Source organism: Balaenoptera borealis (genome assembly GCF_965194805.1).
Source record: "Balaenoptera borealis genome assembly, chromosome: 11".
Lineage (NCBI taxonomy): Eukaryota > Metazoa > Chordata > Mammalia > Artiodactyla > Balaenopteridae > Balaenoptera > Balaenoptera borealis.
Window position 1 is genome coordinate 103210150 of NC_138868.1, and position 14624 is coordinate 103224773.

The 14624-nt window shown below is 40.5% G+C and overlaps 1 protein-coding gene across 1 annotated transcript; it reads left to right on the top strand.

Moving 5' to 3' along the window:
* Positions 1-362: 362 nt before the first annotated feature.
* On the top strand, positions 363-6734 carry LOC309604843 (olfactory receptor 8A1-like). The gene is given in 3 exon segments (XM_082339835.1): positions 363-5252; positions 5255-5744; positions 5747-6734. Coding segments are annotated over 3 exon segments (1068 nt in total). The 5' UTR covers positions 363-5126; the 3' UTR covers positions 6199-6734.
* The last annotated feature ends 7890 nt before the right edge of the window (positions 6735-14624 follow it).

The following is a 14624-nucleotide window of genomic DNA, read 5'->3' on the forward strand; positions in this document are numbered from 1 at the left end:
CAGGTTAACATCTCTAGTGGGCACATAGTGTTCTGTCAGTGTGTTTTCAACTTGCATTTACCTGATACTTAATGATAGTGAGCAAATTTTCATGTGTTTCCTGACTATTTGAAATTCTCCTTTAATGAAGCATCTATTCAAAGTTTTGGTTCAATTTTAATTAGTTGTTTGTCTTCTTGATTAGTGAGTTGTAAGAGCTCTTTATATGTTCTGAATACAAGTCCTTTGATATTGAATATCTTCCCCCAGGGCTGTCTTTGTCTTTTCACTTCTTTATTAGTCTATTTCAAAGAATAGAAGTTTTTATTCTTAAGTCCAGTCATCTGTTTTTTTTTTTTGTCTCTATGGTGAGTGCTTTTGTGCTTAGTCTAGAATCTCTTAGCCTATACCAACATCATGAAAATTTTGGTTTTTCTTTTAGAAGTTTTAAAGTCTTTGCTTTTACTCTTAGATCTATTATCTATTTTAAGTTAAAACTTTTAATATAAAAATTTTTAAACATATACAAAGTAAAGAGACTAGTTTGCTAAACACCCATGTACCCAACACCCAACTCAACAATCCTCAACATTTTTTACTTCATTTATCATCTCTATCTCCACCAATCAAAACGTTTTAGCCATTGTATCATCAAATGTTTTTTGTTTCCTCCCTTCCTTCTGGGACTCTAATTACACCATTGTTAGACCACTGGATATTCTGCAGTTTATTGAGTTTGTTCATTTTCCTCTGTGTGGTTTATTTTAATAGTTTCTATTTCTCTATCATTGATCTTTTATCTTCAATGTCTAGTCTGCTCTTAAGTTCATTCAATAAATCTCTATTTCATATTTTTTATCTCTAAAAGTACTATTTCATTCTTTTTTGTATCTTCCATTTTTCTTTTCATTATATTCACAGTTTCATTTACATCCTTGAATAACAATAATAGCTGTTTAAAAATTCTTGTCTTAATTTCATCAGATGTGATATTTCTATTTATACATATTTTCTCCTGCTTTTCTTACACATTTTCCTGCTTATCTGAATGTCTAGTAATTTTGATAGGATGCCGTACATTGTTGACTCTCTTAATTGTTTTTTGTTTCTTTAAAATATTTTAAAGTTTGTTTTGGCAGCCAGTTAAACTACTTGTAGATTGTCTTGGTGTTTTTGAGGTTTATTTAAGTTTTGTTAGTACATATGAAGTATAGCTTTTATTCTAGAACTAATTTGGCCCTAATGTTAAGACATAAACCTTGGCTCTCTAGGGAGTGCTACAGGTGTTCAAGGAGATCTCCTCACTGGCTGGATGGAACACAAACATCACACAGTCCTGTATAAGCTCTGATAATTATTTAACTTAAACTTTCCAAAGATTTATACTTTGCCCAGCTTCATCGAGTTTTATGTTAGAAATGCATAGCTTATGCATTTGTCAAAGCTTAGAGAAAGACACAAGGACCCATATACAAATTCCTGGAGTTCTTTCTCTGTGGCTTCAATATACTTTACTACCCATTCCACCTACTTCAGCCTCCCAAAACTCTAGTCTGCTTCTTCTCAACTCACAAAAAAATGCTGTGCTCTGTTAGCATATATCTTCTTTGGGCTATGATATAGAAAGTCTCTCCTGACAAAGAGTCGGGGTGAATATAGGACTCACCTCATATGTTCCTTTTCCGTCTTAGATCATAATTCAGCATCACCTGTTGTCCAACGTCTAAAAACAATTATTTTATATACTTTGTCCAGTTTTTAAATGTTTACAGTGGATGGCTTATGAAAAGAACACAATTCAGTCCATAGCACATGCCCACAATGAATGAATCCTATTACATTCTATCAAAATGAGCTAAAACACATTTTTAAATGATACAAGGTATGAAAGTGTAACAAAACTCAGAATTAGAAAAAAATCAATAATTACACAATAACTCAGGAAATTACTAGAAATAAAAGAAAAAATGATTTAGGAAATTAAGCTGAATTAGAAGTAATAGAAGAGCAACTAAACACAACAGATAATACTTTAAGTAATTAGAAGGTGAGAAAAACAGATGAAAAGAAGAAGAAAAAATAAACAAAGAGAATGAATGGGAAGTAACAGATGCAGACACAAGGCAAAGAAGATCTTATCTACGGTGATTAGGAGCCACAACGGAGAAAACCAAAGCAAGGGAACAGAACAAATAATATAATTCAAGAAATTTTTCCCAGTTAAATATATATATTTATATATATATTTGATATATTGAAAAGGAACATCGCACCTAAGAAAACTGCTGAAGAATGAATATGAAAACATATCCTAGTAAAATTATTAAGAACCACGTAATACAAATTTTTGAGTACTTTTTCAAAAGACCTAGAAGCAATAACCCAGAAGCAATGAACCCTTATAGCACCTAATCTTTGGCCTTCAAATGCCATTTCAGCACTAAAAGTAACCAAGTTTCTTGGAGAAATTGTTAATTCCTGGTCTGAAGAAAGAAATGTATGAGAGGAGCTTAGAACATCTTGTCCTATCAGATAGTAATTAATATTAGAGGCTAATAGCACTGTGTCCAAAAGACTAAAGAGACAAACTGAAGAGAATACCACAGGCCAAAGATAAAAAATTTTGAGCAACAAAAGGATAATAATTGCAGTGAACTGGAAAACATAAAATATGATTAAATTAGAGTATAAAGATACTAAAGAAAAATAACTAATCATCTTTGGAGGATAAGAAACCAAATTATTATTTTGAAAATTAGAAAATGAAGGTGATGTGTTTTTATCTGAACTGTGGTGGTGGACACACAAATCGACGCATGTGATAAAATTGTATTGAAGTAAATGGACACACACACAAATGAGTATAAATAACACTGGAGAAAACTGAATAAAATCAGTGGATTATCTATGGTAACATGCAATATCCCGCATGTGATTGTACTATAATTTTGCAAAATGTTACCACTGGGGAAACTGCATAAAGGGTACACAGGATCTCTCTGTATTATTTCTTGTACCTCCATGTGAATCTACAATTAACTCAAAAGAAAAAGTTTAATTTAAAATCTGCATTAGCAACATTTTCACAGATGATATATTACTGAATGTATTCTTGAGAAGTACATATTCTTATAAACATATTTCCCTTATGAATGAGAATATATGGGTGAAGGGTTCTCATAAGTCTACCATCTTGTGCCCCTCAACCTCCTGCCATTCTTTTCTGTCAGTCTACAGGTGGAGGAGCAGGGTGACAAATTTAGCTACTGTTATTACTATTATAGGAATCAAATGAGACAGTGTATTTGAAAGTACTTACATTAAAAGCAGGTTACAAAATGTTTTTTTAAAAAATACATATATGCTCATACACATGTAAATACATATATGCATTGAAAAAATGTAAAATGACACTCATGATGACTGTCTCCAAGGAGCAAGAAAATGGTATTTTATTTTTGCTTATTTGTATTTCTGATTTTCTACAGTGCACTTATACTGCCTTGGTAAATTTTTTGCATGCAACTGAAATTGGCAATAAAATCTATCCTCTATGTCCAAAAATTCAATAAATTAAGTTTACTGAACAATAATAAAGTGCTACACATAAAATAAGCTACAGCAAAGCAGCATAGTTTTGTGAAAACAAAACAGACTGGTGGTCAGAAGTCCTAGGTTTTAGACCCAGTTCTGTGTCTTGCTAGTTTTATGACTTTGGGTAATTTAACTTTTAGAGCTTCAGTTTTCTAGAGAAGAGGAAAATAATACATACAGCATTCCTCATTTTTATATGCTATGCACAGGCTAACACATCAAGTATAAAGCACATTCAGCCACAACATTGCTTAGAGCTATAGGTGTGCAGATTTACAAGGCTACACACTTGGGCCAAGGGAAGGAGCTCATGATCAGAAGAAAGCACTTTCAGTTCCAAATACTTGATAATTAGGAAGCCTTGGGAGAGTCACTTAGTGTCTGGCACTTCAGTTTTCTCAGTAAGAACATGGGAATAAAAATTCTACTCAGATACATTTATCCACATACCCAAAACTTCTGGGAGGAGTTACTGAGATTGACCTTTGAAGAGCATTATAAAAAAGTTAGTAAGCAATTAAAATAGTGCAAATTTAGGATTTTAGCTTAAGGAATACATGTTAGAGAAGGGATATCTATAGGTATCATATTCAGCAATGATAATCCTTGCTTCTTACGACTTGTCTGTAATTTGAGTACTTTGTCATTAAGGAGATAATGCAGCCATGGTTTGATACTATGATCTGAAAATAGAACTAACAATAATAATAGTGAAAGTAGCTATTGAGCACTTTCTCTGGACTATACTAGGTGCCAGGGCCCAGCCTTCACCACAGATGAATTCATCAGAACCTCTGTGGGCATAACGTAGACATCAATACTTTTTAAATGATTCCAGGTGATCATAATATACGAGTAATGTTGAGAACCATTGCCTTAGGGCCTGAAGTATGATAAAAAAAACTAAGAACAAATTCCAGACCCCTAATGACAACTCACATTTTTATAGGAAATGACTTCTTGAAAAAAAATTTCTAAATATGCATTTCCCCATATTAATTTTACAACCACCTTAGGGATTGATATCACTAATTTCTTCATCTTTCAGGTACAGAAATTGACTTGTAACTCAATGATACTGTTGTAACTACCAAATCACCCTGACACTGCATCAATTTGAGATAAGTATTCATATGTTCACATTCAGTGAATATTTAGGACTTGCATAGATGACAGGGGAATTTCATTTCTGAATCAAAATGCATCTCCAACTATAAAATATGGAGTATACTGCTCATTGCTTATAGAATCGAGGTTCTCAGACTAGAGTGTGCATCAGCATCAACTGGAGACAATAGGAAACATTGCTGGGCCCCATCCCCACAGTTTCTGAGTTGGTAGGTCTTGGGTGAGGTCTGACAATTTGCATCTCTAACATCTTCAAGTGATGCCAATGGTGCTGGCCCAGGGACTACACTTTAAGAACCACCTCTCTAGAATATTTGAGAAACATGAAAACGGTAAAAGGTTCAGATCTTTCCCCCTTTTTCCTCTCATCTCCATGACCTTTGAAATACCCAAGGTCTGGTCTTCCTCCCAAAATAAACAGCAGGATGAGGGATACTTCATCAGGAAGTATACCAGGATCACTCAGCTGGCCCCAGATACTCAAAACTAGCTTCACCAAGCAGTGCAAGATGCAGCCTTTCATGGAGTTCTTCTCTCCCAGTGCCACAGGGCTCCCAACCAGAGGAGAATGGCTGGAGAAAATCACTCTACAGTGACAGAGTTCATTCTTGAGGGTTTAACAAATCGACCAGAGCTCCAGTTCTCCCTCTTCCTCCTCTTCCTTGGGATCTATTCAGTCACCATGATAGGGAACCTGGGCATGATAACACTGATTTGTCTAAATGCTCAGCTTCACGCCCCCATGTACTACTTCCTCAGCAGCCTGTCTCTTGTGGATCTCTGCTACTCCTCTGTCATTACCCCTAAGATGCTGGTGAACTTTGTGACAGAAGAGAACGTCATCTCCTATGCAGGGTGCATGTCCCAGTTCTACTTCTTTATTGTGTTTGTCGTTGCTGAGTGTTACATGCTCACAGTCATGGCCTATGACCGCTATGTCGCCATCTGCAGCCCTTTGCTTTACAACATCATCATGTCACATCGATTCTGCTCCCTGCTGGTGGTTGGGGTCTATGCCATGGAGCTCATTGGCTCAACCATAGAGATGGCCTCATGTTGAAACTGCCCTACTGTGAGCTCCTCATCCGTCATTACTTCTGCGACATCATCGCCCTCATGAAGCTCTCCTGCTCTAGCAGCTATCATATTGAGATGACAGTCTTCGTTTTGGCTGGATTCAACATCGTGGTCACCAGCGTAACAGTCCTCATTTCCTACGCCTTCATCTTGTCCAGCATCCTCCGCATCAGCACCACAGGGGGAAGGTCCAAAGCCGTCAGCACCTGCAGCTCCCACCTTGCTGCAGTGGGGATGTTCTATGGAACGACCGCATTCATGTACTTGAAACTCTCCACAGCCAGTTCCCCAGCCCGGGAGAAAGTGGCCTCCGTGTTCTACACCACAGTGATCCCCATGCTGAACCCCGTAATCTACAGCTTGAGGAATGAGGAGGTAAAAGCTGCCATGAAGAAAACTCTGAGGGGAAAATTGTTTTGAGCAAATGTTATTATTCTTTCTCAATTTAAAAAATTAGTTGTTATGAATACCAGAGGGAAGCCCTCTGAATCCTAGCCCACCTGTGATGGGAAACAATCCCATCTCTGCATGGCTGGGTGACTGCCTCCTTCCCTCTTCCTTCCCGCCCTCTCTCTACTCTCATTTCTGTTTGAAGCCAGCTGATTTTAAGTTCATGTTTTCTCTCATTTGGGAAGCATTTTCTCTATCCTGAGCCCTTTGGTAAACTGTACTATCTTAATTGTAATTTAACATAAATTTTAAACTTTCACAGACTCGGATATAGAGAACAAACTAGTGGTTACTGGGGGACCGGGGGCAGACAAGATACAGGTAGGGAATGAAAAGGAACAAACTAATATGTATAAAATCAACAACAAGGATATATTGTAAGCACAGGGAAATATGGCCATTATTTTACAATAACTTTAAATAGAGTAACTATAAAAATATTGAATCAATGTTGTATACTTGAAAATAATACAATATTTTGAATCAACTATACTTCAATTAAAAAAAATTTAGGGCTTCCCTAGTGGCGCAGTGGTTGAGAATCTGCCTGTCAATGCAGGGGACACGGGTTCGAGCCCTGGTCTGGGAAGATCCCACATGCCGCGGAGCAACTGGGCCCGTGAGCCACAACTACTGAGCCTGCGCGTCTGGAGCCTGTGCTCCGCGACAAGAGAGGCCGCGATAGTGAGAGGCCCACGCACCGCGATGAAGAATGGCCCCCCCTTGCCGCAACTAGAGAAAGCCCTCACACAGAAACGAAGACCCAACACAGCCAAAAGTAAAATAAATAATTAATTAATTAATTAAAAAAAATTTAAACTATGAGCATTGAGTTTTAGAGTCATTAGCTATTTTATTACCTTCTATGCAGAAAATACTACTCAACCTGTTCCTACTTTTTTGTACTTGGGAGTACACAAGGCAGAGAGAGGTGGATTTGAGAGTCACCAAGAGGTGATACCCAGAGCCTTTCTCATCTAGACGTCTTCCTCTCCTCTCTTCCACGCCTCCCTACTTATTCTTGCCCAAGAACTTCTACCTGATCCCTTTATGTGACTTCCTTAGTAACATAATAATAATGCCAGCCACTGCCATGCTTTTGGAGGCTTACTCTGAGCCACGCAATGCTTCTAAATGCTTTATGTACATTATTTGAATTGCACCTCCCAGTGATTGGTACTGTTGTTGTCCCCATTTCACTATGGACACTTGGCTTAGTAAATAAACAACTGAACCCTGGGATTGAGCCTCACCTGGAAGCTTGTTAGAGATGCACACTTGGGGTTCCTGCTCCACACCTACAGAATTACTGGATGCGGCCCAGCGATCTCTGTTGTAACGGGCCTCCTGGGGATTCTGATATGCACTAAGGAGTGAGAGCCACCCGCCAAACCTCACACAAAAGCATTTAATTAGCGGGAACTAATTCACATCCATGGCTCTAGCTACAAGGGAAACTGGGATATGTAATTTTTAGCTTTTTAACCTGACCAGAAGGAGGGTAGAGTAGATATTGAGAGAACCATTCTCAACTGTCTACCTATTATTTCCTGACCTTTTTCCAGCAAGAGATAAGATCTCTACCACTACAGAGCCTCTCTAATTAGAAGAAAATGCAGGAAAATATGTTTGTTTTCCAAAGGTGATGATCTATAAAGCCAAATAAACTGGTGAATTTGATTCTATCAAAAATTAGCATTTTTGTTCAGCAGAGGACTCCACGGAAAGAATAAATAGCAACATAACAAATTGGAAGAAGATATCTAACTAGCATATATTAGAAACTTCAACATCAACAGAAAGAATAGGCAAAGTATACAGAACAATTGACAGAAGAGAAAGCCTGAAGTGCCTCTGAGCAGATGAAGAGATGCTCAACCCAATTACTAATCAGAGAAGTGCAAATAAAACAACAAGGTATCTCTTTACATCCACCACTGGGTAAGGAATAGGTAAATTGAAGTGGAGACATTGCAACAGTTAGAAGCAAAAGATTAACTATAGGCCATATAGCCTAGAGCTATAGTGCTATGTGAGCAAAGTAAGAAAGATAATGAGACATAAAACTTAATGTTACTTATGTATGTTTAACTTACATGCACACAAACCAGAAAAAAAACACAGAGAGAAAACTGTGTTTTCTCTATAATTATGAGAAAATTATTCTCGTAATTCATAAAATACACATTAAGCAGGTTAGAATGGTTACCCAGAGAGATAAGATGCATGGAAAGAGGGAGTGGGAAAAAGAGAAACAGAAATAAAAATTCCTTTTCCTGGGCCCGCCCCCAGCTGCGTAGCAGTCAACTCTCCCAAGAGGCCCTGGATCAGCGCTCCCACTGAACTGCTGGGTAGGAGGACAGGCCAGCCCACCCTTAATATCATGTGGCCTGAGGAAAGACTTTCTAAATATTTAGAAGTTAAAAATAGCATTCACAAAATGTTAAATAGTTTCTTCTACCTAAGCTGACAAATATGCCTTTATAACAAGCTGGAAGGCCAGGTTCACATTTAGAAATTTCAGAATCTAAGAGTCTCGCACCAGAACACAATACTAAAGGAAGCCTCTCCCTGCTCCCCAGCCCCCTGCCTACAGCCTCACCTTGCCCCGTCCACTCCCACCCCTTGTTCTGTCCCACCCACAAGTATTCCATCCATACCCTGGCACACAGCCATTTCCTGGCGGGTACAGGGTATTTGAGCAGGGAACTCTGTATCCCAACACTACACGCAAAGTCTAGAAGGAGGTGCAGAGGCTCTGTCTGGGGCACAGCCCCTTGGATCCAACCGGATACAGCCAGAGAAGGGCCAAGGACAGGAGCCTCTCACTCAGTCCGGGGAGGTTGCTAAGGCTACTGTGCAGAGAGGTGACCTTGCCCATGTGTTTGCCCATAGCTGCTGCTTCTCTCCCCAGCTGGCAGGTCTCACAGTTGAGATAAGATGTTTGTGTCCCACATATTACAGTTTACAAAGCATCGTTTTTATAGAGTGAATTTAAATGTATATGCCGAAGACCATTCTTTGTGGGAAAGTCATATTAAATTCAAGACAAATTTTATTTCAGGTTTCTTGGGGTATTTTTTCCCTTATTATGGGTGGCATAGTGTTTTCCTAAAAAGAGAGGAAGGCTATGTGTGTGTGTATTTCATGCTTCTCGTTCATTTTTCATACCATTAGACATAGAAGGAACATATACACATGGAGAGCTCTTGAGATGTGTCCTCTGAGAAGGACCACAAAATGGGGGCCTTCGATACAGTTAAGCAATTTCCACATCAATTACATAGGGTCACAGCCTAAACCTCAAAGGGTTACTTTGTTTTTGCCTGTAATTAGCAATGCTGTGTTGTATACTTACAATTTTGCTAATAGGGAGGATCTTATTGATCTTATCACAATAAATAAATAGGAAGAAACTTTTGGAGAAGATGGACATGTTTATGGCATTGATTGTGGTGACAGTTTCACAGGTGTATACTTATCTCCAAACTCATCAAGTTGTATACATTAAATATAGCTTTTTCTGTGTCAATCATACCTCAATAAAATGGTTCTTTTTTTTAAAGGCATCTTCACACTCAGTATCTATCAATGCTCACAATCTTGTGAGATCATCTATAGACCGTTTACAAATAAAAGAAATGGGGCTAAGTCACTTGTCCAAAGTGTGGGATAAACAAAGAACACCAGATGAGAACAAGCAAAGGCTATCTATCCAGAGCTTGCTCTAGCAAGGGATCCAGCCACCATCACTGCCTTTGGCAGACACTCATAAGCAGAAAGGGAGTGGGAAAGCTTAATAGTGAAGAAAGGGGAAGGCTTCACGTGCGCTCTGATTGGAGGTTGTTGGCACGGGGAAGATGGAGGGGAGCTAACTATAAGCAGGGCATCCTTTGTGATTGGTTTGGGAGCATATTTGGCTTTTCCTGATTGGCCCCAAGTTGGAAGCAGGGGTTAAAAAAAAAAAAAAAAATAGGGAAGCTGGCAGGCAGTGAGCAAGTCCTGTTCATTCTGGGCTGATTATTGCAGAGACTGTGGTTTGGCTTCCCGGGCTGGTTGCTGCTGGGGTTGTGAGTAGGAATTCTATTTTTACACATGGTCTAGCCATCGTGTGTTTGTATATTCAGTTTCTCAAAAGTCACACAGTGAAAAACTGGTACTATCATCTCTGGTCTTTTGACTGCAGCTTTGAAAGTTCATGCCCTTTCCACTTCTGTTCCCTGCCCTGCATTCCAGAGCTTTTCAGAAATCCAGTGTAGTTTAAACCACTTGGAAAAAGTCCAGGGTGTGGGCGGGGAAGGATAGCCGTAGGCATCATTAAATGCAGAGCAGTTTTGGCATGGGAACCACAGCCCTTCATTGGGAAAAAGAATAAATGAAGGTGTAACAATCCCAGAGAGAGTCTTGGGTCTCCATTCTCATTCCAAACCACAAAATGAGGGCCTTCGATACAGTTGAGCAATTTCCACACCAATTACTTAGGGTCGCTAGCCCCATAGGACCCCTTTCCCCATCACCATACTGAAAATTTCTCATTTGCAAGACTTTGGCGCAAAGAAATGGGGCTCCACCAGCTCAGGGACAGCTCAGTGTAGGCAGCCTGGCACCAGTCCCAGCTGAAGCTGGATCCTCCTCCAGCAAAGACGGGCTCAAAGCCAACAAGGCCAAGCCTCCCTCTAATTACCAGGGGCCTGGTCAGGTATTTAGAGGAGCATCTCCTGCTTCTAGTATAGATAACTGCTCAGAGCCATGTGCGTAAAGTGATCAGGTCCTCACCCTGCCTATCCTGGGGTCTCCCCGTGCTCAGCAGTATCTTGTTGTACACACAGCTGCAGAGCACATGCTCTTGGAAGCCCTGGTGCCTGACACAGAGTCACATTCATAGCTGTGGGTTTCCCCCTGCCGTTAGTGCCCCTCGCCCAGGGTTCCCCTCCACTGTGTTACTTTCACTACAAGGTGCACCAGAGGGTCTCCACCACCTTATTGCTCTCTTTGCATGGGATCTAAAATAAGGCATCTCCAAGTATGAATCATATGCTGACCAAGTTTCATTATTGGGACTGGCCTGAAAGAAATGAAACAAGCAGATGAAGGATGTGTGTTCTCAGTTTGGACTTTGAGAAGTAGACAAGTCCAAATATGATAAGGATAATGAGGGTAAAGGATGGCCTGTGCCACAGGAGCTGGGGTACAGAAACGTCTGTGGGACCCCCAAAGCTGACAATGATTAAACAATATCTCATAAGACGTTTGCTGTAGATGTGTTCCATGCTTATTTTACTTTTGTCATCCCCTGGCCTTTAGGACAGTCATGCTGGAACCCTCTGGCCTTGTCTCCAGATGCATCACAGGGCAGCAAGTCACGGTCATTTGTTCAGTGTTGAGGGGAAGCAGAAGCCCTGTGAGGGCTGCAGGCTGGTGGGTGGACATCAAATTGGGACCCAAGGAAAGGAACAGGGAAATCTCCAGGACAGAGTCTGGGTCTGGGTCACTGCATCCAATCACCTCTCCCCACCCTGAGAGTCAAGCTCAGTCCCAAATTTGTACATTCTGGGTTTATTTTTGGAAAAATGGCTTTTCTCCCTTTCTTCCTTCTCCTACAGAAGATTCACCAAGTCCACAGCAGTGACCAAGAAGCACATGAAAGAGCAAATATTTCTGTTTATCAAGATAATTCTTGGGACTTCCCTGGTGGCGCAGTGGTTAAGAATCCACCTGCCAATGCAGGGGACAAGGGTTCGATCCCTGGCCCGGGAAGATCCCACATGCCGCGGAGCAACTAAGCCCGTGCGCCACAACTACTGAGCCTGCGCTCTATAGCCCGCGAGCCACAACTACTGAAGCCCGCGCACTTAGAGCCCATGCTCCGCAACAAGAGAAGCCACCACAATGAGAAGCCCGTGCACCGCAACGAAGAGGAGCCCCCGCTCACCGCAACTAAAGAAAGCCTGTGCGCAGCAACGAAGACCCAACGCAGCCAAAATAAATGAATAAATGTTCCTTAAAAAAAAAAAAAAAGATAATTCTTAAAGTATCCATTCATTAAATTGAAAAATATTTATTGAAACAGTCCTTTCTGGTTATATAATCAGAAGAAGAAAACCTTCTGTCACTAGAGATACATAAAAATAGTGGATAAACAATATTAAAACAACCTTTTACTACGTGGTATGGTTTGTGGGAAAGTATCAAAAGTTGCTGTGAAGGCAAAGGAAAAATTAAGAAAACGTAAATGAAGCTGGAGCCAGTGTTGACCTGAGGGTGTGTGCCGGTCCTCAGAGGCTGAGAGCCTAGATTTTCACACGTGAGGGGCAAGAGATGAAGCCCGGGCGCAAGCAGAGGGAAAGTGGGGTTTGAGGCATGTCACCTCCCCACCACCCTTATAAATGCATGCTCAAAGAAAGTGAGGTCTGAGTGAATGAACAGAAAAAGAAATGCCCCACCCAGAGAGATGATGAGAATGCAGGCTGGTCTCAGCCTTTGGCTCTGGATGGAGCAGGGGCAAAAAGGAAAACCCTCTCCCCTGAGAATCTTTAACCACACCTGCCAGCACATGTGTATGGAACTGGATTTATTATAAAGAGGTCCTAGGTGTTATTATAATGAATTAGAAGTGTGATAAGTGCTCCAAGGGGAAGTACGGAGTTGGAGGAAAACACAAAATGGGGGAAATGAACTGAGTTCCCGAGGTCAGGGATACCCTCTCTGAGGAAGTGCAATTCAGAGACCTGAAGCATAGGAGGTGGAGGTGCTGTTTGGCTTCCAGGATCCCCCTTCTCTGTCTGGAAATCTGCCCTTGTTTGAGTCTTAGTTGAGATCTCCCTACGTGGTAGCTAGTAAGGCTAGACCCTTGTTTCCCAGGCCTCTAAAATGTGCAGAGGGATGCTCAGCCTCAGCCAGTCAGATGCCCCCACTCAGGACTTTACTTCTGGAGCAAGTAAAGGACTTTACTTCTTTACTACAAAGAAGCAAGGAGGATTTTGAGTCCATTATGGAAAGACAAAGCTGACTCGCTCTTGGAACCAGCTGTGTTACATCGTGTATCAGGCGGTGCCCGTGGTAACGGCCAGTGACCAGTGCTCCTTACTTGTGGCCTTAGCTGTGATTCTAGCCACGTGGCTTCCCCTGGATCCTAATTATTTCCCAAACCTGGTTCCCTAGGCTTCTCTGTGATTCTGCAAATTACCCCATATCTTTCCAACAAATTTATTTCCTGCTGAAGTTAATGAGGCAGATTGTTCTTCTCAGCCAAGAACCACCACTGGCTGTAACAGAAGCCAGCAAGGTGGAGCACCGGTGGGAAGGGAGTGGGAGGACCGCAGGCTGGGGAGCAGTGTTCTCTTTCCCCACGTGGTCGTGGCCCCTGCGCCATCTTCCCAGTAACGTGGGAACAGCCCTTCCCTCTTCCTTCCATACAATACTCACGCATTTAAACTTGTTTTTCCCTTCCAGGCTCTTTTTGTTGGTGTGTTAAGGGGTGGAAATGTACAAATGGACCAGATTCCAGATTATTATTCTTCCAGAGAGTAACATCCTTGGAGAATAGGGAAGGGGAAATCTGTAGGCCATTTGTCTCACAAGAGCTACGTTTTAAAAAGATAAACGAAACATTAATGCTCCAAAGTCAGCAAAGCAACTATAAACATGTTTGCTTGCATATATATTATACTATATATATATATATATATACTATATATATGTGTGTATATATATATAGTATATATATATATATATGTCAGCTCAAATTTTACTGGGAAGCATCTTAAAATAATTTAATACATCCCCAAAATTATTTCCAAAATCACATAAAGCTAATGACATCATATTGTTTAAATGTGGCGTAGTTAGCATTTATATTTTAAACACATATTTTAAACACTCCCTGTTGTCGTTGACGCCTATGTTTCGTGTGACACACACATGCACACACAGATACTCACACTCACACACCCCCTTTGTTGTCTGTTGAGGTGCTTTATGTAATCAATACAAGGAGAAGCTCATTGCCCATTTTTATAAAATTTATTTTATGGTTTTGTTTTTAAATGATTATAGCTTATAATATATGGTATGACAGATAATTGGCCGTACCTTTATTTTATACTCAGTCTTCACTCAGAAACTGTGTCCTATTCATTAACATCGTTGCTATGGAAATAACACAATCAGGTTTATGGTGTGCTGAGAACTCATTGCTCTGAGTCCTGAATGATAAGTAGGTGGCCAGCAGAGGATGGGGGAGGGATCCAGGCAGAGAAAACAAAATGAAAAAAGACATGGAGATACAGAAAACCCTAGTGTATTTAAGGAAAGGTAGGTGACATTGTGGCTAAATCACCGAGTCTACTGAGGAGTGAAATAGGAGAGCTTTGGGGAAGAGTGGTGCAATTGCTCAT